General features: G+C 45.4%; 1 protein-coding gene across 4 annotated transcripts in view; it reads left to right on the top strand.

Moving 5' to 3' along the window:
* GRIP2 (glutamate receptor interacting protein 2) overlaps positions 1–25,033 on the top strand; it is a 291,325-nt gene that overhangs the window by 255,342 nt on the left and 10,950 nt on the right. For all 4 annotated transcript variants that reach the window (XM_032994911.2, XM_032994913.2, XM_032994912.2 and 1 more), the window contains 8 exons: positions 2,168–2,313; positions 2,976–3,056; positions 10,937–11,003; positions 11,809–11,954; positions 12,245–12,389; positions 16,690–16,829; positions 19,120–19,296; positions 22,385–22,538. In XM_032994911.2, coding sequence (XP_032850802.1) covers positions 2,168–2,313; positions 2,976–3,056; positions 10,937–11,003; positions 11,809–11,954; positions 12,245–12,389; positions 16,690–16,829; positions 19,120–19,296; positions 22,385–22,538 — 1,056 coding nt within the window. The remainder of the gene's footprint in view (positions 1–2,167; positions 2,314–2,975; positions 3,057–10,936; positions 11,004–11,808; positions 11,955–12,244; positions 12,390–16,689; positions 16,830–19,119; positions 19,297–22,384; positions 22,539–25,033) is intronic.

The raw sequence follows: 25,033 nt of genomic DNA, 5'->3' as shown, positions 1-25,033 counted from the left end.
TGTTTGCTTTGATTCTGTGTAAAAGTAGCCCGTGATTTCCCAGCCCTTGTGGCTGAAACAGTGGTGCCAAAATGCATTGTGTCCTTGTGTGACTTTGAAATGACAGTCATGTCTGTGTGATGCAGATGTTGATCCCTCCTTTCCAAAAGGTGCATTGTGACCATAGCAAGAGAGCTTTCAGTGCTGGAGGAGGCATCTCTGTTGTACTCCTTGCCATCTTCATATTTATAAGCTGATATTTCCAAGCGCATCTGTGTGGCTGCATGATCGCAAGTCCAGTAAAGAACTGTAATTAAACTTGATGTAATTTATTCAGAAGGATGGATTCTTTTACATACCATGGAGTTGTCTGTCCTAATCCAAGTCTCCTTGAACAAACAATTCTGAATTTACATCTCATAAAATAGCCAGTGTTTTGCCGTGGATGGCACGAACTTGGGCAGCAGTGTAAATATACTGCAAGTTTAATACCTTCCTACCAGTAAAATAACCTCCCTAGGCTCTCTCCAAACTTCCTCATATCTCAGCTTTTGATGGGCCACTGACAAAAACTGTCGTGCTTGTGCATTTTTCTTGAATTTGGATGTGTGTATTTTCTCTTGATAACCTGGCCTTTCATATACATCCTGTTGTTTGGAAGTGAATAATACAGCCCTTCTCCATTGCCTTTAATGTTATCTTCATGTGCTGTGGTACCATGTTTTCTTACAATTGAATTGGGTGTGAGTGGTGTAGAGTGGTTGGAAGGATTAGTAAAAAACAAGCTGTCTTCCATGAAATATCAGTGGAGGCTGATGTCTAGAAAGGAGGGGATGAAGGATGTGCTTAATCATTAAACAGGAAGGGAATAAAGATTCTCTGGAGAAGTCTCAAAACAGGATAGCTGATGCCTTCTGGGAAATCTTTGTGGTATAATAACTCCTAATGTTGAGGTGAACTTTAGACTTGTTCCCATAACCCTCCACCTATTTTGGAGACCACTCTGTAGCTTACATCAGTGATGGCTGAAGATGGTTTCATAAGCTCTGCTCAAGCAGCCAGCCTTACAGACAGGTGATGAGTGGAAAATCTGAAAAGATGGGGTTATGGTGAACAACTGATGAAGGGTATGGAGAAGGAAGATGAGCAGTTGCCCATGGCCAGTCACAGGGAACACTACACTCTTGATTTTGTAGAGCCACAGGCTAGTTCAGATTAGCTGTGGGAGATAACTTGATCGTCTTGCTGGTGTTGCCGTATATTTCACGCGCAAAAAAAAAAAAGGGGGGGATGAGAGTGGGTAAGGTGTATAATGAATGTAAGGAATGAAGGAATGTAGTGGTTCATGTGTGAAAAGACCCTGCTTCTAAATCCAGAGGGGTCATAAGAGACAAACCATGCTGTAGCAGTGTATCTCCTTGCCATCAGGGCCTTGCCATCATTGTTTTTCTTCCAAAGTAAAAAAAAACCTGCTGATCTGTGTTCTTGGAGAAAGTGAGTCTAAACTAAAAACCCCAAAGGGCCAGTTATGGTTACATTGGTGGGCTATTGCATCGGAATAATTTTGGCCTTTCGAGGCAGTTAAACAGTATCAATGTACATTTGGCTTCCAGAAACTCAATTACAAGGGATAAATGATTATCCAATTTGCTGAGACATTTCAGTGAGTTCATTGGATTGTAGCTTCAATATTAGCCATGTATTAAGCAGTGGAATCTGTGCAATTTTCAGTGCCATTAGTTTGAGTTTCAGAGGGTGCAGGCACATGGGAAGAGCTGTGTGCCGTTAGATAGGGTAGGAGGACACATGCCCTTGCATTTATCCCTCTCATTTCTTGACCATTGTGTTGACTTTAGGGAAAGTGAGGATTACTTCTTTTTCCCCTGGAAGTTGCAGGAAATGTAACCAAAAATGATTACTTAGGAGCAAACTATGTCTGAACTTAAGCAAACCGCAAGGGTTTGCTGCCTGGTGACCCTTCAAGGGCTCTCGGTGCTGGGATGGGCATTGCAGAATGCGTTATCTTCTCTTTGGGGTCACTTCTGCAGGATTTGTCACTTCTGTGTCATGTAACACATTTGCCTGACAAAAGTAACTCATGGCTGGTTGTGGGGTTGTTTTTTTCTCCTTTCCTCTTTTTTTCCTGCCTCCTTCTTCCCTTTCCCTCTTTTCCCAATGTGGACTGCAGGTGTGGGCTGCTACAAGTAGGAGACAGGGTCCTTTCTATCAATGGCATTGCAACCGAGGATGGGACTATGGAGGAAGCTAATCAGCTTTTGCGTGATGCTGCTCTCACAAACAAAGTGGTGCTTGAGATTGAATTTGATGTCGCAGGTATGTTGCCAAAGGAGTTGTTGCTCCCCACTACCATCAGGACTCTGCCAGTGCCTTTGCTAACCTGCAGGAGTGTATTCACACAAATACATGAGGTTTTGGTTAGAGCTCATAGGGAAGAGTAAGAAGACCCTGTGAAGACCTTTTCTATTTTTTGTTGTTCTCTAATGTGCACTGAGGTAGAGGGTCCTTCTTCTGATCCTTTCGTAAATGCCTTGTGTTTACCACTTGACTGAGGTAAGCCTAAGGAATAATTGAAGAGGCCACCTGCACTTTAAATATTTGTCCATTAATATGAATAAGATTTATATTGATTTATGGCCTTGAAGCAATGAGGGAGCCAAAACTATTGGCTGGGGGTAATGTGCAGCTTTGTATTAAAAAGAAAAAAGAAAGGTTTTTTCCTTTTACGTTGAGAGAGCTGCCTCAATCTTGAAATACAATGTGGTGTAAGCACTTCACTTGATGTTCAGAGCATGTATTTTTAATGAGAATCCAAATTTTAACCTAAGGTCCACAGGGCCTCAGATAACAACTTTATTTGAACCAATAAAGCTGAGGTTTATGGGCTTGTTTTTCTTGGTTCCAATGAAACCATCCATGCAACTGAAAACTCCTTTTTTTCTCCAATTTTCTTTTTTTGTCTGCTTTTGGTTTTACAGAGTCTGTCATACCCAGCAGCGGTACTTTCCATGTTAAATTGCCCAAGAAAAGAGGTGTAGAGCTTGGAATTACAATCAGCTGTAAGTATTGCTCAGACTTGCTCTAGCAGTTGCAAGAGCTGCTACTTTCTGCCCTGGCACATCAGAGGGGCCCACCGGAGAGAGATAAGATTATGTGGGGTTTTCCTGGTAGCACTTCCAGTGCTTTTGATTTATCCCAAACTGAATTAGATGTGGGGTTCCTGCCTCCATGAGCTGGTGACCACAAAGAAAAGCAGCTGGATAAAGCGTTGAGGCAAAGGGTGCGTCTCAACTGATAAGTTGATCTGTTCCACAGACTAATATTATATTATATTATTAGTAATGTTATTTTTATTTCCTTGCTCACAGTTGTATTATATTCCTTTTAAAAAAGAATTATCTGGGTCTGGTGGGACCCTTGCAGGGAGAGGTGGCAGGAGGAGAGCAAGTGTGAGGTGAACCCACAACTTGAAGGGAAGAGAGGGGAAACTGCCAAGAGGAGGAGGAGGATGACGAGGGTGGCGGGCCTTAGAGGTGGGGGGAAGGCACTTCAGGGACAGGAGGGTGATGGGCAGGGTTTGCTGGGAGTCGTTGCATTGCCTAACCCCAGCCACAGAGGGAGGAGATCCATGTGCCAAGACTTGGTGGGCACTGAGAGAACGAGACATAAACCTTTTTTCTTTCTTTTCTCTCTTCTCTGCTCACTCTTGGTTAATTATCTCTGTTTCTCCTCTGAAGTGTATTTTTCATTTAAAGACTTTTTGGCCTCTTTGGAGAGGATGCTGTAAGGGGATGATGTAGGCAGATCCATCCCAAATTTCTGGCTAACTTGGGGTCTTGTTATGCCTTGCATCAGTGAAATTTTCCTCTATGACACTTGTGAGCAGTTCTCATGTCACTCATCCGTCTTTCACCGTGGGGTAAACTGGGTTGAATCATTTCAGATTTGCCATGCCCAGAGGCTGCCACCACCTCTCAGATGAAACAAAGCAGCTTGTGAGACTGCAGTAATGGGATCTTGCGTCTAAGCCCTCAGGAGCATGGACCCAACTGTGTCTGGGGAATGGAGTCGCTAGGGACACTTTAAAACTAGGTTTCATTAAAATAGATAAGCTATTTGCTATTACCTGTTGGCATTTACAGCATTAGTTAATGACTTAATTGGAGGTGTTCTGGTCTAAGTGGGGGATTCTCAGGAGTGACTTGAACATCGACAAGGTGATGGCTTTGCACCCTGTGTTATTTCTTCTCTCTCTTCCCAGCTTCCCCTGTTTGTGCCGTGAGGATAATCATTACAAGCAACAGCACAGTATTTAACATTTGGCTTGGTAGCAATTACTGTCTGAAGACATCAAAGTGCTTTCCAAAAGCAGTGGGGTATCTGTAAGGACATTTCACTGGTGGGGGGAGCAGGGCATGGCGCAGCATCCCAGCCTGTTCTGGGTTCCCAACCTGCTGCCCTGCCCACTGTGTTGGCATTGCAGTCTCAGGTGGCAACCTAGGACGATGGATCTGGTAGCAAAAAGCTCCTGGCATGAGCATGGCCAGGGTTTCACCCTGTTTAAGCTTCAAAGAATAGTTTGTACCTAGGGCTGGAGAGCAAAATGAACCTGGGAGTTGCCAGCAAGAATATTAGTTTTTATTTGTGGAGTCTCACTTAAATGGGATCTGCTTCAGATATGCATTTACACTTCAAACGTATTTTTAGGTTGAAAATGTTTTCATTTTAAATTTGTTTAAAAAATTGATTTCACACACTTTTTTAAAAACACTGCTAAATAAAAGGAAACTGACCCCTGGGTTTTAAATAGTTAGATACCCATTATCCAACTACAAAGCAGATTTTAAACAATATAATAGATTTGATTGTTCAACAAGTTTGCAGGACATTAAGTAATGCATACGCATGAACTTAGGAGATATTTCAGTCCTCCACTGAGTCAAAGCCAAAATTATATTTACAAATGGAGCAAAAGACGGCCAATCAGAAAATGCCATGGCAAGGATGAAATGCTAGTTGAATCCTAATTCTGTTTTCATATATTAGTCTGTATAAGCCTATATCCACATGACCCTTAGCAAATTAGATCATCATTTGTCACTCTGCCTCTGACTGGGCAGATAAATATACCAGTTTCAAACATTAAAACCAAAGCAAGCAGCCTTATGGTAAGTAACTCCTACAGAGACATGATGTGAATGCAGGAGTGTGATGCAAGCAGCAAGAGAAAAGAGGTAAAAATAACTCTTCTCTATTTTGCTTAGTTCCTCCCAGTTCTGCTGATTTGAATGCTTGTATAGGTCTAGAAACAGCTTTTACCGCTTTCCTTCTGACAAGGAAAAGCGTATAACTACTGTTTTAAAGTAGAGGACTTGGTTTACTGGCCTCCCACACTGGATTCCTGTTCCCTACTCTATAAAACTGGAGCAAGTTAAATAGATGACAAGCTGGAGGGGTCAGTAGAAGACCCCTTGTACTGTTGTGGCCACAGAATTGGGTTGTTTCATAAACTTTGTGATCCAGCTACACTGTAGATGAAAGATGAGTTGCTTTCATTGAGTTTTACATCTCGGCTTCATCAGGCTCATCTGTAGTTAATTCTTCTATCTAGGAAGGTTTGCTGTTGCCTTTTTACATGGGCAGAAAGTGTTACAACCTCATCAGAGGAGCACTAAAGAAATAAAAGCGATCAAGATCTTGCTGTGCTGCGGCTCTCAGGGCTAATTGGGAGATAGGCTAAGTAAGGGGGGGGAGAGCAAGAGTCTTGATGGATGCATTGGAAGAGTTCATGTAATGGAGCTGGCTGCAGGAGGAACCATAAATCTGCTGGAAAGCCTCATAAAAGGGCTGAAAACCCAGGAGGTTTTTGTATGAGGAGGACAGGCACTGCTGGTTCTGGGATGAACATGCAGAGAGAGTCCGTGCTTGTTCCTGGTGAGGGGCAGCTGTTTGCTGAGGGCATTTCATCTCTGAGGTCTCAGGGTTTTCCAGAAAGAGAAGGCTTGGGCTGGGTGGGCCCCCTGTTGTGGCCTGTATGCACAGATGGGTTTCTTCCCCCTGCTCAAACAACGTGGCAAAAGGATGCAGCAAACAAAGGCATGTAATGCAAATAGATGCATATAGCATTATTTCCCCTTCCCATTCAAAGGATGAATAAGAAATCCAGAGGTTGAGTCTCTCACTGGCTGTTTTTTGTATTTTTGTGGCACCTCGGTGTCCTCAAGCCTCATTTCAGTCTCCTACATTTGCTGAATGAAAATTAGGAAAGCAAAACACTGAAACTGCCTTGTGTGCACTGCATACTTCATCCAGGGGTGAAGGGACAAGAAGCCAGGAAAATCGCTCTTGTTTTAACTGTACTCCAGTGCCTCAGTTTCTGTCCCAGGGAGAAGGCTGCATTAGTAAAACAGCTGCTCCGATTGAAGAGGAAAATGTTCGCTCCTTTCTGCTCATCATGATTCAAAGAGCTGTGTGGGCTGTGAAGCTCACTTGTTTGCTGGGACCTCTGAGGTGCTCTGAATGGTGGGGATGCAAAGACGAGCAAACTGAGATTTCTGACACAGGGGTGTGAAGATTTGGCTCTCATTAGCCTGAACTGCTCAACTCCATTAGCAGAACACATGCCTTAAATGCTCTGATCTTGCTGGCTGCATTCAGTTCTAATGATACAGTTATGCCTTTGTAGGTTTTCTGTAAATCTCTTACAAATTAAAATCTCCAACAGCGAGAAGCTAATAGTCGTATATTTGTGTATGTTCAATGCCTGGCCTCTTAAGATACAGATTTGTTATTAGCTTCTGGAAAATGATAGTTGATTACACAAAATATTTTGTGTTGGTTTGGTTTTTTTTTTGTTTGTCTCAAATATCCTCTCCAAGGGCTAGTTGTGAAATTCACTTCAGGGTGCAGGTGTTTTGTTGTTGCTGTTTAAACAGATACTGAAATTACCATTCATTTTAGATATGCATTAATGCTTTATATAGCATGTTTATCAAATTACCTTTATATATCTTAACAAATCAGTTCCTGTGCCCTTGGCATGAAGTACTGCAGATAAGGAATAGGTAGTATATCTGCTTGCAGGCGATAAAACCGGAATTTGGGTAGATAGATAACTTCGATTAAGTTGCTTAAGCAGTGTAATCACTGTCCTAGTGAGAAGATGGATCTCTGAGCCGAGCAAATCTAGCTTTGCTGGCACTGGATTAACCTGGGACCTGCCACCAGCCCGGCAGAGTGTGTCTGTAAGCAGCAGTGTGCCCGGCAGCCTCCAGTCCTGCTCCCTCGCTAACACTGCAGCTTCAACTGGGATTTGCAGCTGATTCACTCTGGTGCTTTTACCAAAGTGGGATATTTTGTCCTGGTTTTGCTGTCTGGAGATTTTGAAGGGAAATAGATCTGTGGTGAGGCAAATATCCTGCTGGAAGCACTGATAATTTCTACACCGGTTGATAAAACTAATGAATGATAGAGCAAAAAGTTGGGTGCTGGGAATTTGATTTTCACTGCTGCTTTTTGTAATTGATTCTGATTTGCTTGTATTCCTCTTCTCATTCCTTAGCTATCCTGAGCCTATTGGGTTTCTGATTTTGTTTGTTTTTCCTATTTATAATTGCTTACTTTCTTAAATGTTTTCTTATGGCATTATTACAGTTTCTTTAATTACACGTTGGCAGAGTGCTGCTATGGCTTGGTCAATAACAAAGGGCATTTATAATGGGTTGATGTGTGTGAGATGTGTTCGTGCTCCTTGGAGAGGAATAATTTACCAATACACGAGTCATTATGCATTCTATTAAAAACACGAACCAGACATGTGTTTCTGGCCTCATCATCCATCACAGAGCAAACACCGAGTGAGCCAGAATCCCAGAAGAGGTGGTAAGAGACTGAAAGCAATTTATAAAAAGTAAATAACAGTATTGATCAATTCACCTTTTTATCACTGTCCTGTCACCACCACCAAGCAGTGTTTTCATTTTGAGTTTCTCCCCCACCCCATGCTTCTACTTTCACCAGCTGATGATTTATGGAGCTTTCTCTGGGCCAGTGGAGCCAATTTAAACTATCTTTTGTACTGATAAACCACCAAAAATACAAATGTATCTGAAAAAGGGCCTACTTCCACCTGAAGTGGTTTGCCCTGGCAGATGGAGACCACAACCAGAGCACCTGCTGAGAGAGATCCTGGGTTTCTGCACACCAGCTTCTGCTTCTGTGCCTCGATCCATCTCTTCCCTTGACTCCCTTTGCTGCTGTCTCCATTTTACAGACCGGAAAGCGAGACCCAGAGGCAAGGCTGGGCATCCAAACTGTGTCTTCCTGAAGCAAACAGAATTACCAGGGCAGTGTTCTTTGAAGAGAAATAACCACATTGACAGCAGAAATGAATGGCTTTACTCATCTGTGCAAGCACCTTAACGCCGCAGACCACAGCCCTAATAAAATAGTAATGTAGGTTAAGGTGGCTTTTTTTTTTTTTTTTTTGTTAATCGCAGGCAAATTGGAAATGGTTTATCCAAAATCTTACTAGATAACTACATACCTAATGCCTCTGACCTGAACTGAGCTACTGCTTCAGTGAAATTGCAGTGCTCTCACTTGTAGACAGGCAGCTGTTATGCAGGGGCAAGTTGTCACCCTGTGCGAACAGCTCAAGACTGTTAAAAACGTGGGTCCCACGGTGGCTGGGGCAGTTGGGGGCAGCCTGGTCCCAGCTGATGGGCAGAAAGCACTTGGTTTGTCACCCCTGCTTCTGACACGGGAAGCTTGTACTGCGTTCAGTGCTGATGCCAATTGTGGAGCTGCAGAAGGATGAGGTCTCACTGTCTGCTCAGAGATTGACTGTGGGCAGGATCTCCCCATGTGTCACAGGGCTTTTAAGGCAGACTCTGAGATAACCACCATTTCTGCAGAGCTTGAGGCATGTTGTTGTCTATACTTGCTTTTATGGATTTTTTCTTTACCCGTTTTTTGCCCTTTCAAGTGTTTACAGTCTCTGGACAATATTGTTCCAGCTGTGGCTGAGTCAGGTTTAGAGATGGCTGTCCCCAACCAACACCAGGACAGTGGAGATCCACCCTAACCCCTTTCTGTCACATTGCCTCTGCTTCGAAACCAGTAAACAAACCTTACAGTGAAAAGTATTTTTGCTAACCTGGATCATTTTGACAGAACCAGGCTAGGGAGCGATTAAACATGCAGCGATGCCAGCCTGACCCAGGGCTCAGGGTGTGTTCACAGGGTCTCTCATCACCAATGCTTGGACCAGCGCATTGTACACTTCTCACAGCAGCAAATATGTCTCCTATATTGAAAAGGAGAACAGCAGTATTAATAAGAGTGCTACATCTTTGTCCCTTGTGCTGATAGCCAATGGTGTGTGATCTTCTCAATTAGAGGAGGGGATTTCTGCCTTGATTTTGGCTGCTGCATCCCACTCTTCCCTCTCACCGCTCAGCTCTGCCGGGCGTGTGTCAGTCTATCTGCTGGCAGGTCCATGCCATGGACAGGTAGAATATAGGCACAAGCCCTTGGTGAATCTCCACAACCCATTTGCTTCTCTTTGATCCATGGCTGCAAGCTGAACATGAGTGTCCACACCAAAATTCTCTGGCACCACACTCCCATAAGACAGGGGGAAAATAATTCTTCTAGGCTCTGTATCATTCAGCAGTCGCATTTCTGTGACTATTATAAAATCAGTCAGGGTCTGATCTTCTCTGTCTGACCTAACTTTTATACTCAGCCCTGCTACGTCTGAGATTGGCTGTTTTTTTTCTCTGTTCAGTACAGAAAGTTTAGTTATATCTGGGAGAGAGTATCCTTAAAAGTGACGGATTAGCACATAACATTTTAAAATCTCATAAATGAATGTAAACAACAGAAGAATCTAGAGCAGAGAGGTTGCTAAGAGGAAGCACTTACTCCTTTATGTTTGACTTTCAGGGGTACTCTTAACTGCTTTTCAGGCAGGTGGATCTCCGTGTGGTTGATGCTACATGCTTCACAGATATTTTAATCTCTGACCTGCATGTGATATGTTCAGATGCTGTGAGTTTCTTCCTTCCCACACAGTTTAAAGCTTCTGTCAGCTTTAAACGAGATGATGCAATTCCCATAGCAAGGCAGGAGGGAGTGACGCAGGGTGAAAAGGATGCTCTTGGCATATGTTTGGTGTGTGGATGGCAGAGAGGTCAGGGTGGGGTTGAGTCATAAATCTCCCTCAGATTTCTCAAGAGAGCAGCAGGTCTTGCAGGCAAATTTGAAAATGCAAATGTTCTCAGAGATGTGTACTCACATCTCTTGTGGGCTGAAAAAGTTATCAGGGTCAGGCAGGAGGGAAGAGTTGGAAACCACTCCTTCCAGCTCCAGCACCGAGACCAGACCTAATTTATCAGTTGTATGATGAAGTGGCCTGAGGAGCTGAACCAGCTGGAAAACACTGTTTTAACTAGTTTTTTCCTGGGTTATTTTCCACCTGAAAAATTTCCCAGCCCACTTTACTTCAAGAACACAGGAATGCTTATATTAATCACAGCGCTGAGCTAGGTACTCCCTAGGCAGCAGTGTTAATGTCCGACTACTGCCGCAGCTGTGGACTCACTTGCTGTCTTGTGTCGTAGATGTGGGTGAGCGGGTGTTTAACAGTTCTGGGGTCAGGTAATCGCACCTCTTGCTGCTGGACACCAGAGGTTCTCCCCTTCAGGAGAAATCCAAAGGAAGTAGCTGGCTAACTTGGGCAAAGGGCAACCAACAAACTTTTGGAGGGGTTTCCTCCTTCTTTTTCCTGATGTGGGTTCCAGAGTTCAAATGTGGAGCATCATTTTGTCAAAGAAATATAAATTTCCTTTTTTTCTGACTCCTACTCCCCATTAACTATCCCCATCCTATATAGCAGACCCAATACCAAGCTTGTACCCACGTGTCTCTTTTGCAGCTGCAAGCAGAAAGCCTGGGGAGCCTTTGATCATCTCTGACATCAAGAAGGGGAGCGTAGCACATAGGTGAGTGCAGAATTTCCCATCTGCCAAACCCATTTCAAAATGTCTCGCCCAGTAATGAGAGGTAGAATGAAGCCCAAGCAGTAGCACTTGGGTCTGGATTTTGCCAGCATCCAAGGAGATCTCAACCCTAGAGGTTTGTCTCTAGACCACAGTAGGATTTACAATAAAAACTGATTGTATTGAAGCAAGTAGAGTTGAGCTAATGGAGAAGGTGGCCAGAGCACTGATTCAGATGTCTGCTGACCCTATAGGACATGGACGTTTAGCATTTAAGAGCATGTGGTAAAGGGCTTCATATATCCCGTAAGGTACTATGGCAGTACTAGGGTAGTTTGCCATGTCTCAGCTCCTGGTCAGGTGAACAGAGTGAGTGAATTGTGGGCACTGGTGGAGAACTGTGCAAATAACTCAGCATTTATTGACTTCCCCTCCAATCCCAACACTTCATAGCAAGGCTTTCAGAGGAATTTAGTGCTGCTGGAGGGCACATTTGTAAGAGTGCTCATACAGGAGTTTCCATAAAAGGTAGAATATCTGTCAGTTAAACATCAGGCATTTTTCAGTGCTGTAGGTTACCCAGGCTATATATCTAATCTTCCTGCCTCGTTCTGTATTGATGCACACTCTACACAAACTTCCTCTCTTTAAGTTACAATTGTACCAGACTCATTCATGGTTGTTTCCCAGAAAAGACCAAGGACAGCAAAAAGTTAATATTGTCATTGCCACTGCAGGACTGAATGTGTCATGGGATCTGAAAGGCAAATACAAATGTACTTTTAGTTTTCTTTTCCTTTCCACGTAGAACTGGCACCTTGGAGCCGGGAGACAAGCTGTTAGCTATTGATAACATCCGACTCGACAATTGCTCAATGGAGGATGCTGTGCAGATTTTAAGGCAGTGTGAAGACCTGGTCAAATTGAAGATTAGGAAGGATGAAGATAACTCTGGTACAGAAATCCTGATGCAAACTGGTGCCTGTCCACTGTAATGACATTTCTCAATAGGTAGTGCAAACCAACAAAGATAAGGGCTGCCGCCTGTCCAGTCACCACTTTCCAATTGATTATAGTCTATTTTTGTTATTCTGCCCTTAAATGGAGTCTGGAAGGTTAAAATCCTATTTGGTTTGAGCGTGGCTGAAGACCTCAGGCTTTTGCTTCTAAATCCTGCAAGTCTTTCTTATGAGCTCTTTCATGTAACTAATTAAAAAATTCAGCATTCCTGTTTTCTCTTTCAGATGAGCAGGAGACAACCGGTGCTATTATCTACACAGTGGAACTGAAGCGATATGGCGGCCCCTTGGGAATAACCATCTCTGGGACGGAGGAACCTTTTGATCCTATCGTCATTTCGGGCTTGACTAAACGAGGGCTGGCAGAAAGGTGAGGTTTGGGGGCAGAGGGTTTTAATTGCTGTGGGAAGGGATCTTGAACTTTGCCAAGTTTCCTATGCTGTCACAAACTCTTCTTAGGTGTTTTGGTCTGCTGAAGAGGAAAGGTGCTATGAAGCAAGGTGGTTTGGGCTGTGCGGTGAGGGCAGTGAGAGAGGCTCAGAGCAGGGCACTTCTGGAAACATCGGATCCAGTGTGTCAGGTGAATGCAGCAGCCAGGAGCACGTGTTTATCTGCCCCTCTTCTACAGAGGTGCTTCCTGGTCAGTGATTTCCCATGCACATCTTACATGGGGAGAGTGCCCAGCCTGCTGACAAAACCACCATAGACTCCTGTCCAGGACTCACCTGTTGCTAAACTGCAGCTTACAGCCATGACAGTGGTGTGTCCTGATCTCGGGGGTGTTCTGGCCCATCCTTGCTGGTTGCTTAGTCTGTTACATGTGGAGGTATCTCAGTGCAGGGCTGGCGTGCCTCAAGCAGCAGACATTTATACTGCATAAATATAGGTGCAGATCTACCTTCAGCAATGAAGGAGGTTAACTCTGTGTGTGCCTGTGTGTGAATATATATGCATGTGTGGGATTTAAAGGATCAGGACATTGCTGAGAATATAAGGTGGAACTGAGTCATACAGTGTATCTTAATTAATCTGTCTATATGGTAGCTGTGACTTGTAAACAGATCATTTCAGCAGCCCTGACTCATGCTTCTCTTAAGGTTGCTTTACCCTGTGCTGCCTGACAGGCAGAACAGCAGCAAAAACACCCTGAAAAAATAGGTGTGAAGTGCTAGGCCTTGGGGAGGCTTGACTGCAAATATGGCCTTTTGGTTCATTCTGTTTCAAGGCTGCACTCCCTCTTAGCTGGACTATAAAACAGCTCAGTGCATCTTTCTGTATTGGGTTCCTTGAGCTCTCAGCACACATGCTGCTGCACATTGGTGCAGAAAGCAGAACATCACTGTCTCCTGAGAAGCACGGAAGAGGAGTGGAGTTAATCATTAGGGCTTCTTTGGGGATTTTAAATCACTCCTGCTACTGTAGGATTCAGTCTTTTTCCACAGAAAATAATAGCCATGGATTATCCAAGGCTTTTCTGCACTGTACCTGCAGCCCAGCATGAGAGAGGTTAAGGACAGGAAGCCCAAACTTTGTCAGAAGACATTCTTGTACCCTTGTTGCTCTCAGTTCTGTTTGCAATGCCATAGCTGTTCCTCCTTCGAACTTGAATACACATCAGTGACTGCTCCACGGAGAAACATAGTGCAGGCAAGTACTGCGGTACTACTGAATTTTGATCAGGAGCTGGCAAGACAGTAAGGAATGAAAAGCTTTTTGAGAAGAGCAATGGAGCCGTTCAGCATGTTCACTGTAGCTGACTAACAAATAATGGTGCCTGTGCAGGGGAGTGGCATGGGGATGGAGCAGTGCAGGGATTTCTCTGGGTAACCTTGGCTCCCTGCAGGGAGGGTGAGGAGCACTGGGTGAAGGCTGCCTACAGGAAAGGTGCATATTTTTTCTCCTGGGACTAAGAGAAGGGAGTGGCTTGACCTTGTCAAGGGAAGAGAGGTGGTCGTAGTGCTATCCTAAATTGTCCCTTTCCTGCTGCCACTACCCTTCCCTGTGTCACAGGTGCCCTTAGCCAGGCTCTGAAGGGTGGGACAGGTTTCTGAAGGACAGGGGTTTAAATCCAAATCTGTGTCTGACTTTTGCTGGAGCACAGGACCCCAGTGTCTGATAAGAGGAATGCACCAGACGCTCTCGTAGAGGCACAAATGAAGGTCTGTGCTGCAGCTTGGGCTTCTTGCTTGGCAATGGGGAAGGCAGGGTGTCCTCTAGGATCTGTCACATATCTGTCACAAAGGGTGACAGACTGTCTAAGCTGAAAAGGTTCCAGATTCAGATGACTTGGGTTTTAGCTTAACCTTGAATGTATTTCTCCTTGTACGTGTCTGATCTTACAGAAGCCTACAGAGGCAGCTCAGGCTGTTGAGTGGTAACTGTCTTCCATATTAGTTTCTGTTTCCCCTCCTTCAGTGCCTGCAGGTGACTTTAGACTGGGTCATGGGACTTGTTTTCCTTCTTCTTGGGAAAGGGATTGTGCCTGAACAATACTGTTCAATTCTGGTTGAGTTGTAATGGTCCTCCAAGGGCAATTTTGAGCTATTGCTGGCATTTAAAGTGCCTGACCAGCCTCTTCTAGTGCTACCTGGTCAAGTAGATGGGGGTGGCTGCCAGGAGGGTTTTGTCCAAGAGTGCTCAGCACCAACCCCTGTTGGCAGGGGGCAGAATGGATGGCGGCCCTGCCCGTGTGCCAAGTAAATCCCTACCATGCAGCCACCTCTTCTCCAGTGCTTGCTGGAAGGTGCCTGCAGCCCCTTTTACTCCTTGCAACTTACCTGTTGCTTGATTCTGCTCCTGTGTGTGTCCTCTGAGCAAGAAGGCCCTTGCACGCAGCTCCATGGCCTGGTTTGTGTTTGAGGTGAATTACGGACCGTTGGTGATGATGGAGAGGCACAAAGGTCATTAGGTAGAAACAGCTTTCTCCATCGCTCCCACTTGGCTTCCATCTGCTTGTCCTCCTAGGGGTGACTGGAAATGGACAGATGAGAGGACTGGACTTCGATTTACTTTTCCCTCCTTGAGGAAAAACACCTGGCTGAACATGACGTTTTTCTTTAATTGTTTCTGTACTTTTGCCTGCTGAGGGACATTCACCGTTTCTGCAGAGCAGTCCGGTGGTTCAGAGGCGGGTGGTTGGGTTGGTGTCTTGGACACGAGATGCGTCCCCATGCTGAGTTCAGGGCTACCACAGGAGGCCCTCAAATGCTGAACCACTGCAGCGAGCAAAGGATCGCCTTTCAACTGCCAGCAGTTAAGCTTTATTTTTTCCGACTACGTAGATGAAACTTTTAAGACAAATACTCCGGTTCCAGTTTGATCTGTAATTCATTTGAATGCACAAATTTTCCCTGAGGGATTTTCCAGGCCGCGTTGTGTGGGACAAGAGAGACACCTAGCGTCTGGCGGGGGCCGCCGTGCACCGTCCAACATGGCGGCGGCGGCAGCAGCCCAACAGCCCTGCGGGCTGTTTGGCGGCGTTTCCCACTTCCATGTACTCGGAGTAGATGTTTTACAGCAGCGTGTCTGCAAAAGTTTAATATCTGGGGGAAAAAGAAGTAGCTGTTTTGCTTGTGACGATATATCAAATCCCTATTCTGCAGGAGCAGCAGTCCAATTTGGAGATGTAACCTGAGAGAGAGGCACGTTGCCATGGACAAAGGGATATTGCAGTCCAGATTTGCATCTCCTTCTGGCTGCATCCCACCGGTTCCTGATAGCTAAACCTCACGGCACTGCTGGAGGAGGAGAGGATTGCTGATTGCTGCTCCTGCTGGCTGGCAGTAGGGAGCTGGAGTGCCGGTGCGGTGAGCTCGGTCCAGCCAGCAGCAAGCGTGAGCTCCTGCCTTGGCAGCCAGCTCTGGCAATGGACGCATCCTGCCCTTCCTGCTCTTCCCAGAGCTGCAGCAAACACCGGCAGAGGGAAAGTGAGCCCCTGTCTGTGAGCAGACACGGAGGAGAAGGAGGAGGACTGCTGTGACTTGTTAGTTTGTTCCTGGATGTTGCTGAAGCCTGAGGATTTTTTTAGCTGAGAGCAGAAGCCAGTGCTGAAACGTGGCTCTGCAGTAAAACACAATAACCTCTTCCAGAGCACTGGTCCTGATGGAGAAAGTCACAACGGTGTAGCTGTGTAGGGGTGAGCTTTAAACATACCATAAACTGATCTGCAATTGGTTCAGCTCATGCTTGCACACACAATCTGTGTGTGTTGGGCCATTTTTTTTTTTTTTTTCAATGGATTTCTAGGTTTGTCTCATTATTTGTTTCCGTCGGTGTAAACACGCCTTTCAGTTCCATGTGTGACAACAGGTAGACATCACACACTGGAAATCCTTGTGCTTTTAACACGTAGACCCCCTTGCTTTGAAGAGTTTTGACTATAAGCTGGTCTATAGTCCCAGTTCCCAAGGGGCCTGGGATCAAAGGAATGCATATGTTCCTGTGTATATTTGTATGTATATGCACAGGTGGAAGATGAGGGGGGACACCCAGATTCCTGGTAGTGGTGATGAAGAGGAAATCATGGGTATGCAGCATACCAAGGGGAAACCAAGGCATATTTGAAAGTGCTGAGCGTTAATAATGCTATTGCTTCAAGCGACAACTTAATGGCCTGTCTCTCAGAGGCAAATTCCTTCCCTGAAGTTTCTAACACTGCCTTTTCTCTACAGAACTGGAGCCATCCACATCGGTGACCGGATATTAGCAATTAATAATGTGAGTCTCAAGGGCAAACCACTGAGTGAAGCCATTCACCTGCTGCAGATGGCGGGAGAGACTGTTACTCTGAAGATCAAGAAGCAGACAGAGAGTGAGTTAGGGACCCTGATTTGGAGTGGGAGGGCAAAGGCACACCCCAGCAGGGACCCCAGGTGGTGGAGTAGGTAGTGCTATGGCTTTCCTTCATGTGTTGTGGAAGGTGAGACAAGGCAGCATGGGACTTCTGACTCACAGATGAAAAAAAAAAAAGGCAACCCAGGGGCTCTCTGTGGTACTAGGAAAAGATTAGACAGCAGGTTTATTGGCAATAATAATCTTCTTTCAGGTTGACACCTTGTGCTGTTGGTGCCATTCCCTGTCTGTGTGGGTGTTTCACACAGAAGCGAAGCAGAAGTTGCTTTTAAAAGTAGAAGAGTGCAGGTTTATTTTTTTAAATAGAACCCCCCAAAATGATCAAGGGGACTTAGAGCTGGTAGAATCCATGAAAAAAATCCCCTACCTTTAATTCAACTTTTTGAAAGCGATTGGCCATAAATCTTTCACACACCTTTTCCTGGCTTGAGGTCCTAAGATCATCTTTCAAAGCATCTACCTTCATTCTAGAAATCCCCTTCTCATTTCCCTGCCAAGCTCCCTGTGGCTTTGAAGCTGTTCTTTTTGACATGGTACCAAAAAGCAGGAGCATACTTTCTACAGGCAGGCCACTGTTTTGGGGGACAGAGAGGGGATTGGTAAAACCAGAGAACATGCAGACTTTTCTCCCTCACTGCATAACTGCAGCCAAACAGAGGCTTCTTCATCAAGTTCAGAAAGTAGTAGGTGCATTCTGGCTGCATTTCTGTCTCTCCCCACACACAGTATTTTCTGTCTTTTTTTTGTGCCATGCTTTTGCAGTCTCTTGATTTAGCTGGACCTACCCAGCAAGTGGCCCACGGTGCTGTGGGAATTAGAAGAAATGAAGTGATAAAGCTCTTCCAAGCAAGCGTGGTCATGGGATATCTGTCTTGCATCTGAAAACGGAGCATTGCTCTTAGGCATAGGACTTCTGTAGACCTCAAAGCAGTTTGCAAATGTGTAGCAATACACCCATTTTACAAATGGAGGAAGCCCAGGCAGGGAGTGAGGACTTAGCAAATAGAGGTAGAACTGGGGAATTGATTCCTCTTCAAGAAACTCCAGTCTCGTTCCCTACAGTCAAGTGTCTTGATCCTCTGTCTGAAATACTCTTTTTTCTTTTTTTTTTTTCCCCTGCTGACACTTAGCATTGTCACAGCCACTCACTGAAATAATTGACATGCAAGTGCCAGTTGAGACTTGTTAATCATTCTGAGAATGAAGCAGGTGTAATTGAAATTTCAAGGTAATCTTGAGTTAATCATGGTGAGCAATCTTCTGAATGCTTGGAAAATAGGGACTTTCAGGACACTGAGCTTTGTTTGGTAAAATAATCTGTTGTCACTGACAAATGCAGACTTTCAGAGGGCTTTTTATTTCAGCCTCTGTGAGTCAGAGATCCAGGGTTTGGATGGCTAACAGGGTATCTAATCAACGAGGGCTTTAAAACATTCAGTACAAAGAAATGCTCGAGCCGAGAAACCATTCCTTGCATAGCTTTTGCCTGAAAGGGAATTTGATATAATGATAATAAGGGCCTATTGTTATCAAAATAATGAAAAGGAAGGCCTCAGCTTCATCTACATTCAGCTTTCCATTTTCCAATCACTAATCGGGAAATTCAGCCTCAAAATACCAGGCCTGGGAATTCCACCGTTGTTGTGAGACTACATGGGAGACTCTGGAGAGGTGGTGATTAGCCTCGAGTCAATATGAGGTCATAGTCTTGGGAGGGGGTTATAACTTCAGCTGTGGTAGTTTGGAACCAGGTTGCACTGTTGTTGGAATCTCGTTAAAACATCTTCTTGTAACAGGAAGTTTGCAGCCAGCACCCTGACTAGGTGCTGCTCTGAGTAAAAAGGAGGCCCTCTGAGACCGGAGAACCTATGGGCTATTCCTTGCAGAGGCCAACACTTCTCTGGGCAGGGCTATTTGGAGGAAGCTCTAAAGGCACAAGAAGATGCGCTTGTGAACTGAGATTAGGTCCCAACTCTCTCATACTTGGCAATCCCCAAATCTCCTTAGTTGCTTCTTACATTCCATATGCTAAAAACTCAGAAAAGCATTTTTTTCTTGATTCAGCTTGAGATAAGAGTACTGCATTAAATCCTTTCAACTCCATTGCACAGGCCTTTCTCAGCTACTTTTGAAGAGCTAAAGAAGTAGTTCAAAAGACTTAGAGTACCTGGGCTTGCTCCCATGTCAGCATAGGCCTTTCCCTGAGGCTTGCTCTTCATGCCTGCTAAAGCAGCATGTTCTGGTTTCAGAATCCTATCCCAAGAAGTCGGGGAGTATAAATGAAGTGAGCGACCCAGAGGATGAACTGACGGACTCCCAGAAAACTAGCAAGCTGTCTGAGATATACTCTACCACAATTCCTAGTGTGGACAGTGCTATGGAGTCCTGGGATGGCTCTGGCATTGATGCCGGGTATGGAAGCCAAGGTAAGCCAAAGTTGTCTTTTTGTAGGGGTCTCTCAGACAAGGTGAAGATAGGCAGAGACTCCAAACCTGCCTGGTGACTGAACATGAGCCTGTGGTCTGACCACATTTGCATGGCTTCTCATTTCCAACAAGGAACAGAATGTATTTTAAAATGCACTCATGTGATGCTCTGAGTTGATGTATCTGTTTTAGGTTTTTATTGGCACATTTCTTCTGGCTTATATGGCCTCATACTGTTCACAGCATTTTCAAAACCATTACAGCACTTTATAATTCACGTAATTAGAGGAAGTATTCACTGGCCATATGTCTTACAGAGTATTTGGTCCATAGCTCACTTTTAATTCTCCAGAGAGGTCTTGTAGGACATATTAATCCTCTTTGGGATGTTTTAAAATCTACAAGAATGTCTTGTGACTAGAAGCACACACTTAACAAAATAATTAAGGTAATACTACAAGAAAGTATCTCTAACTCTCTAGTGAGTGATCAGATGAACACATATCTTCAAGGCCAAGTTTATTCAGCTGTGGCTTCTGGCAGGCATATGGAACTGGGCTGAGGATGATCTTTAGTCATGGGAATAGATTTTTAGTTGGAGAAAAGCACTGGAAAAAAAGTTATTCCAGTTCAGATTTAATGATGTAAGTTAGTATTAGCCTGTCTTGAAACAAAACAGAGCCCTGAATCACCTCTGCAAAAATAAGTTGGTGGAAAGACTGCTGTCCAGATCAGAATTTGAAAACAGGGAGGGATGCTGCAGGAATGCTGTTGCAAAGCACCTTCAGTGTGCCAAGTACGATGTGTGCCTGTATTTCAAAGGACAGCACCACGCAGGTGTCTCTTCTACCATGTCTGCATCTTCTTGCAGCCTCAGTTGGTCTGAAGTCTTAATTTGGGAGTGCAGTTGGGACTGGAAGCTTCATTAAGGAGGAATCCCCTGGCTTTCATAATACTGCAATCCTTCTCTATCTAATTGAATGTTAACACAAGTTGGACACTGGATTTAGCAAAGTGATTACTTTTACCGGTAAATTGAGAACAAGTAATTGAGCACAGAGCCCCAGGGAGTGGGGCTGATGCCAAGTTGCCCAACATCCACAGACTGCAACTTTGCTTCAGGGGCTCTCTTGTCTTCCCTGGCAATTGCATTTGGCTGCATGGTGGCGTGCTGGTGCTGGCTGGAAAGAGGGATGCTGGAGGGTAGGGAGAAGGACGCACAGGGTCACCCATGGGATGGGATAGGGAAGGTGGGATGCATGGACACCTGGGATGCACAGAGTCTGGAGATTGGGGTTTACACCCCAAATGGAGAACTACAAATTGGGCTCTGCAGCCTTGTAGGTTTTAGATTCATCCACAGCTTTAGGAAACTGCTCAAGGAAGGGTTTGGGTGAGGGAGCTGTGCTGGGCCTGGTGGGAACATGCCACCAGGTGGCTCTGAATCCCAGGGATCCAGCCCATCTCCCTGGAAGGAGGAAGTGAAACCGGTGGCACCCAAATGACAGCTCTGCACACATATCCCTGCTGTCCCTGTCCACCTGGGCTCAGCCCAAACCTGCTGCCTACCCACTGCAGGGATCTGCATTCAGGGATCTTGTTCTGCTCTGGCAGGCATCAAACACTCCTGACTGCTGTAAGATGTTGGCAGGCACTTTTCTGGGGCACTCTCCAGAGCAGTCTAACCTTTAAAAACACACAGAGGAAACACTCAGCTAAGTGAAATAACAGGTCTTGGCATTTTCCAAGAAAGTGCTGGCGTTGTCTTTGGGTATTTCCAGTGCTCTTAACTGTTTAGGAGGTCAAGCCTCCCTTAATTACGTGTTTCTCCATTACCTCTTCCTGTTAGCTTGGCACAGCATGTGATGGAAGTGTACAGTGTTTCTTGGAAAGGTTTTCTCTGAAGTGAGGATTTCTCTGAAGTGTGGAATGGGCAGCAGGAGGTGGGCAGGGGATTCATGAGGTTTATTTCCACTGCAGATGGCACTAACACTGCTGAGGAATGCTCTGTTTTGGAAGGTTTCTGTCCAGGCAGCTCCTCATGAGACCAGGGCATCTTGTGACTTGGTAGTGATGGTTTTGCAGCTCTGGAGTAAGACACTGCAGTATGAAAAAGTCCGTGGGGGCAGACATAGCAAAACTTGTCTGATTTCATCCTAACAGTCCATACTGATCTCCTATCAAATGTAATACAGATGAGCCTCCCTTTCTCTCAAGCCAGCAGAGTTTTTTTTTCTTGTTCCTTGCCTTTCACACATACGTCCCTGAAGCAGTTTTCTGTACCTTCACCAGCTGATCCTGAAGGCATGAGACGGCTCTGCTGGCTGTGGGAACTGGCTGGCAGCTCTTGGGATCAGGGCTGGCTCCTCCTCATTTACCACTGCTGAGCACACTGGAGCTGGTGACCACCACAAGGTACCCTCAGCACCTTTACACTTGTTGAAGAGAGGCTGTTGCTTCTGGCTGCTCTGGATGCAGTTTCTTTGCTGCTGTCCTCCTCTATCCTATTACTTTTTTTTTTTTGTGTGGCCCATTAAGTCTCAAAGACAGTTGAGGATCTAAATGAAGACTTTTTTTCCTAATAGAAATTAGGCCTCCAGATCCTTCAAAACTAATTGGGTTGGGCATGCTGAGGGAAGCTTGGCAGCATCTTCTCTTTACCAGTTGAAGGACTGTATTTAAAGGTGGCTGCTTCAACAGCACAAGTTCTGTTGGGTACCGTATGGAAACAGGAACCGATAATCAAGGTTGGAGCTGGCTGGGGGTAGGATCTGAATCTGTGGTATATGTAGTCCCAGGTCTATGGATTCTAGACCCACACCACAAAACTACTCAGAAGTAGGGGAGCAGAGGAGAAATGGGGCACCTTATGTCAAGATCCTGAGAAGCTGCTTTGGTTAAAGCAAGGAGAGATGGGAAGACCAGCCCCTTTTGGATTACTGAGCAGTAATGGAAGCAGTATGCAATCCATATGGCCTCAGGTTTGGGACTTGGGGAATGAGGCTCTCCTGGCTCAGCATGACTTGCTGCAGTTGGGTTTTCTGACCAAGTATTACCCTCTCTCTCCCACCCTTCTTGCCTTCCCTAGGTACGTACATCCCTCAGGCTACGGGCATAGCCCTCCATCCACATGAATGGAGACACAGCAGGCAAAAGAGCAGCACCCCTCCAGGGGACCCCAGAAAAAACTACCCCTACATGGATGGAAGCTTCAGTGAAGATGACTGGGACAAGCCCAGCAGGTACGGAGGGGTGGGAGGAGTCAGGGAGGCGCAGCTGCTAATGTGGGTGTCATTCTGTAGGAACAAGGGGGCATGGGAATGTGCTGAAGTGGCTAGTGATGTCCCCATCTCGGCATTGGGCAGCCATGGGGAGGCGTGCTGGGGCGCCAGTCTGCTCTGTCGAATCACCTCCACATTGCTAGGTTACCCTGGGTGTAGCTCTGTGGCATCTCTGCCATGGCCAGGTGACATTTGTGTCTGCAGTGAGGGCGGTCTCAGCTGCATGGACCACAAGTTCTTACCACATCTCAAGACTCCTTCCATGAAAAGGCCGCAGTATTTTCATAGTTTAGGTGTGATAAATAGATATGGTCAGGGCTGTCCCCACATGTGTTGGCCAGACATTTTGAGTGAGGATGCAGCTTCACAGCGGCTCAATGCCACAATGCAAAAAAGGCCAACCAAAGTTCTTGGAAAACCAGTGTAAGGTTGCATGTTCAACTGAAAATCTCCCAAAGCTATGGCTGGATGTCTCTCCATCACTCTTTGGCCCTTCCAACACCACAAACAATGCCATGCTGGGTGAACGTGGTTGAGTTAATCCCTCAGTTTAGCCAACATGGAAGAAATCCTGCAACACCTCCTGAGCCCATGGAGGAGGCTGCAGCTGCCCCTCACTTTGAGTGAAAATTATGCTGGATTTGGCCTGGCCAGAGGCTGCCCCGTGCTGAGCCACATATGGTGGAAAAGCCTCACTGCTTTGTAACTAACCTTCCCCTCAACATCCTCCAGAGTCCCCATAGTTGTGTGTGTTGTGTTGTTACTGTCAGTTCTTTTTTTTTTTTCTTATTTTTTTCCTTAACTTTTGTTTGTCCAAACAAAACCCTTAGAACATCTCATGGCCATTTCCACCTATTTAAAGATGATCAAACTGGCAGGAAGGCTGGCAGCGGCAGAGACTTTGTTCTTGTTTTGCCTCTCAGCAAGAGCCAGCTCACAGAGGTCGTTGATCCCTTGTGGCCTTCCCAGTGAGGCTGCTGACAGCTGAAGTTAGCAAATCTGAGTGCTCGAAGCCCCGCGTGTCCCTAATGAGGGCTCTGAGCCCTGATGTCAAAGTGCAAGTGAGAAGGTTCATGCGACTGATCCCTTTTTATTAGGGAGAAAAACAAAATATCTCTAACCCCAGCTGCCTTTAGCCTGGAAAAACCTGCTGACCCAGTGGTGTGAGAGTACAGTACTGATTCGTCTGCGTCCTGGATGTGTTTGTTATATTGCCGATCTGAGAGGCAACAATCTGGTAACTGGAAGGGACGTTTGCCTCTTTGTGAACCTGGGAGCAGAGAAAGGAAATGAGTAAGGGGAAAGAACTGAATATTCCTTTTGTGGGGGGAAATTTTGGTTTGTTTTTATAAAGTCTTGCTAGGTGGTTTTTTGACCTTTCTGCCTGGAGTAAAGGCTGCTATCCTTTAAAAGCTGATGAAAGGTAGGGTGTGAATTTAAAATACAGTAAGCCATGTCAGATACTGCTCTCTCCAGGCAGGCCATGATCCCACAAGGAGCAAAAGCGTGTGTGTGTGATGTGAGTTTATGCCTGCTACAGACTCCCATTTAAAACAGTGGATGAAAAGCAAAGCGTGTGCTAAAGACTTTGCAGTTAATAGAGATCTGGAAAAAGCTCTATTAATAGCCCAAGGGGTCATTATATGTTTAATGGAGGCCAACCTCTTTTTGACTCACACTCAAGTAAAGTGTTTTGACTTTGCTAAGTGGCTCTGGTGGATGAGTGTCCCTTCCCATCTGTGGTGCTGATGACCATTAAGCCATGCAAGATGCTGCCAGATGTTGCAGAGGTGGAGCCTCATCCATGCAGCTCCTAATAACATGCGTAGAAGACGCATTAGGGCTGCTCTAATGTCACTGTCTCTTTGGGGTCTCTCTCCATGACACATTAGTGGGTTTATCTTGACCTTGATTTGACGCCTCAGAGAGTTTCCTTCACAAGGCTTCTGTTAAACTGAGCGCCGGTGGTCTGAGTTTTGCACAGTCTGGTGTTCAGTAAGCAGTGTCCAGTGTCACCTACTTCTCTGGCTCGTTCAGAGGACTTTAGCATGTTTAGTTGCTATTTGCTTTAGAAGTCCAAGAATTAACCCTGGCTTGTGGTGAGAGATAAGAGTTGCTGAAACTGCCAAGGTGGGAAACTGCAGAACCCCCAGCAAGACATGCACGGTGTTAACATTAACGTGTGTTTCTACCAGCTTGAGAGAGATTCTCTCTATCCTTACTCTCTGTTGTAGACAGAACTGGTGGCAGTCTTTACACAGCTGTGCCATGACTGTTACATAGTGAAAAAAGAGACCTCCTGAAAGTAACAGCTCAGTTCCCTGATCATCCCAAAGCAAATGAAACTCGGTTTGTATGCATTATACATGACACTGTTGATATTGTTGGCTGTAGTATGTTTGCTTGTCCAGCCCAGGGCAGTCATTTTTATATACATCTTTGCATTATTTACTCTC

Source organism: Tyto alba, unplaced genomic scaffold (assembly GCF_018691265.1).
Source record: "Tyto alba isolate M040663 unplaced genomic scaffold, T.alba_DEE_v4.0 Super-Scaffold_3, whole genome shotgun sequence".
NCBI classification, from domain to species: Eukaryota; Metazoa; Chordata; class Aves; order Strigiformes; family Tytonidae; genus Tyto; species Tyto alba.
This window is presented reverse-complemented; position numbering and strand designations above follow the sequence as displayed.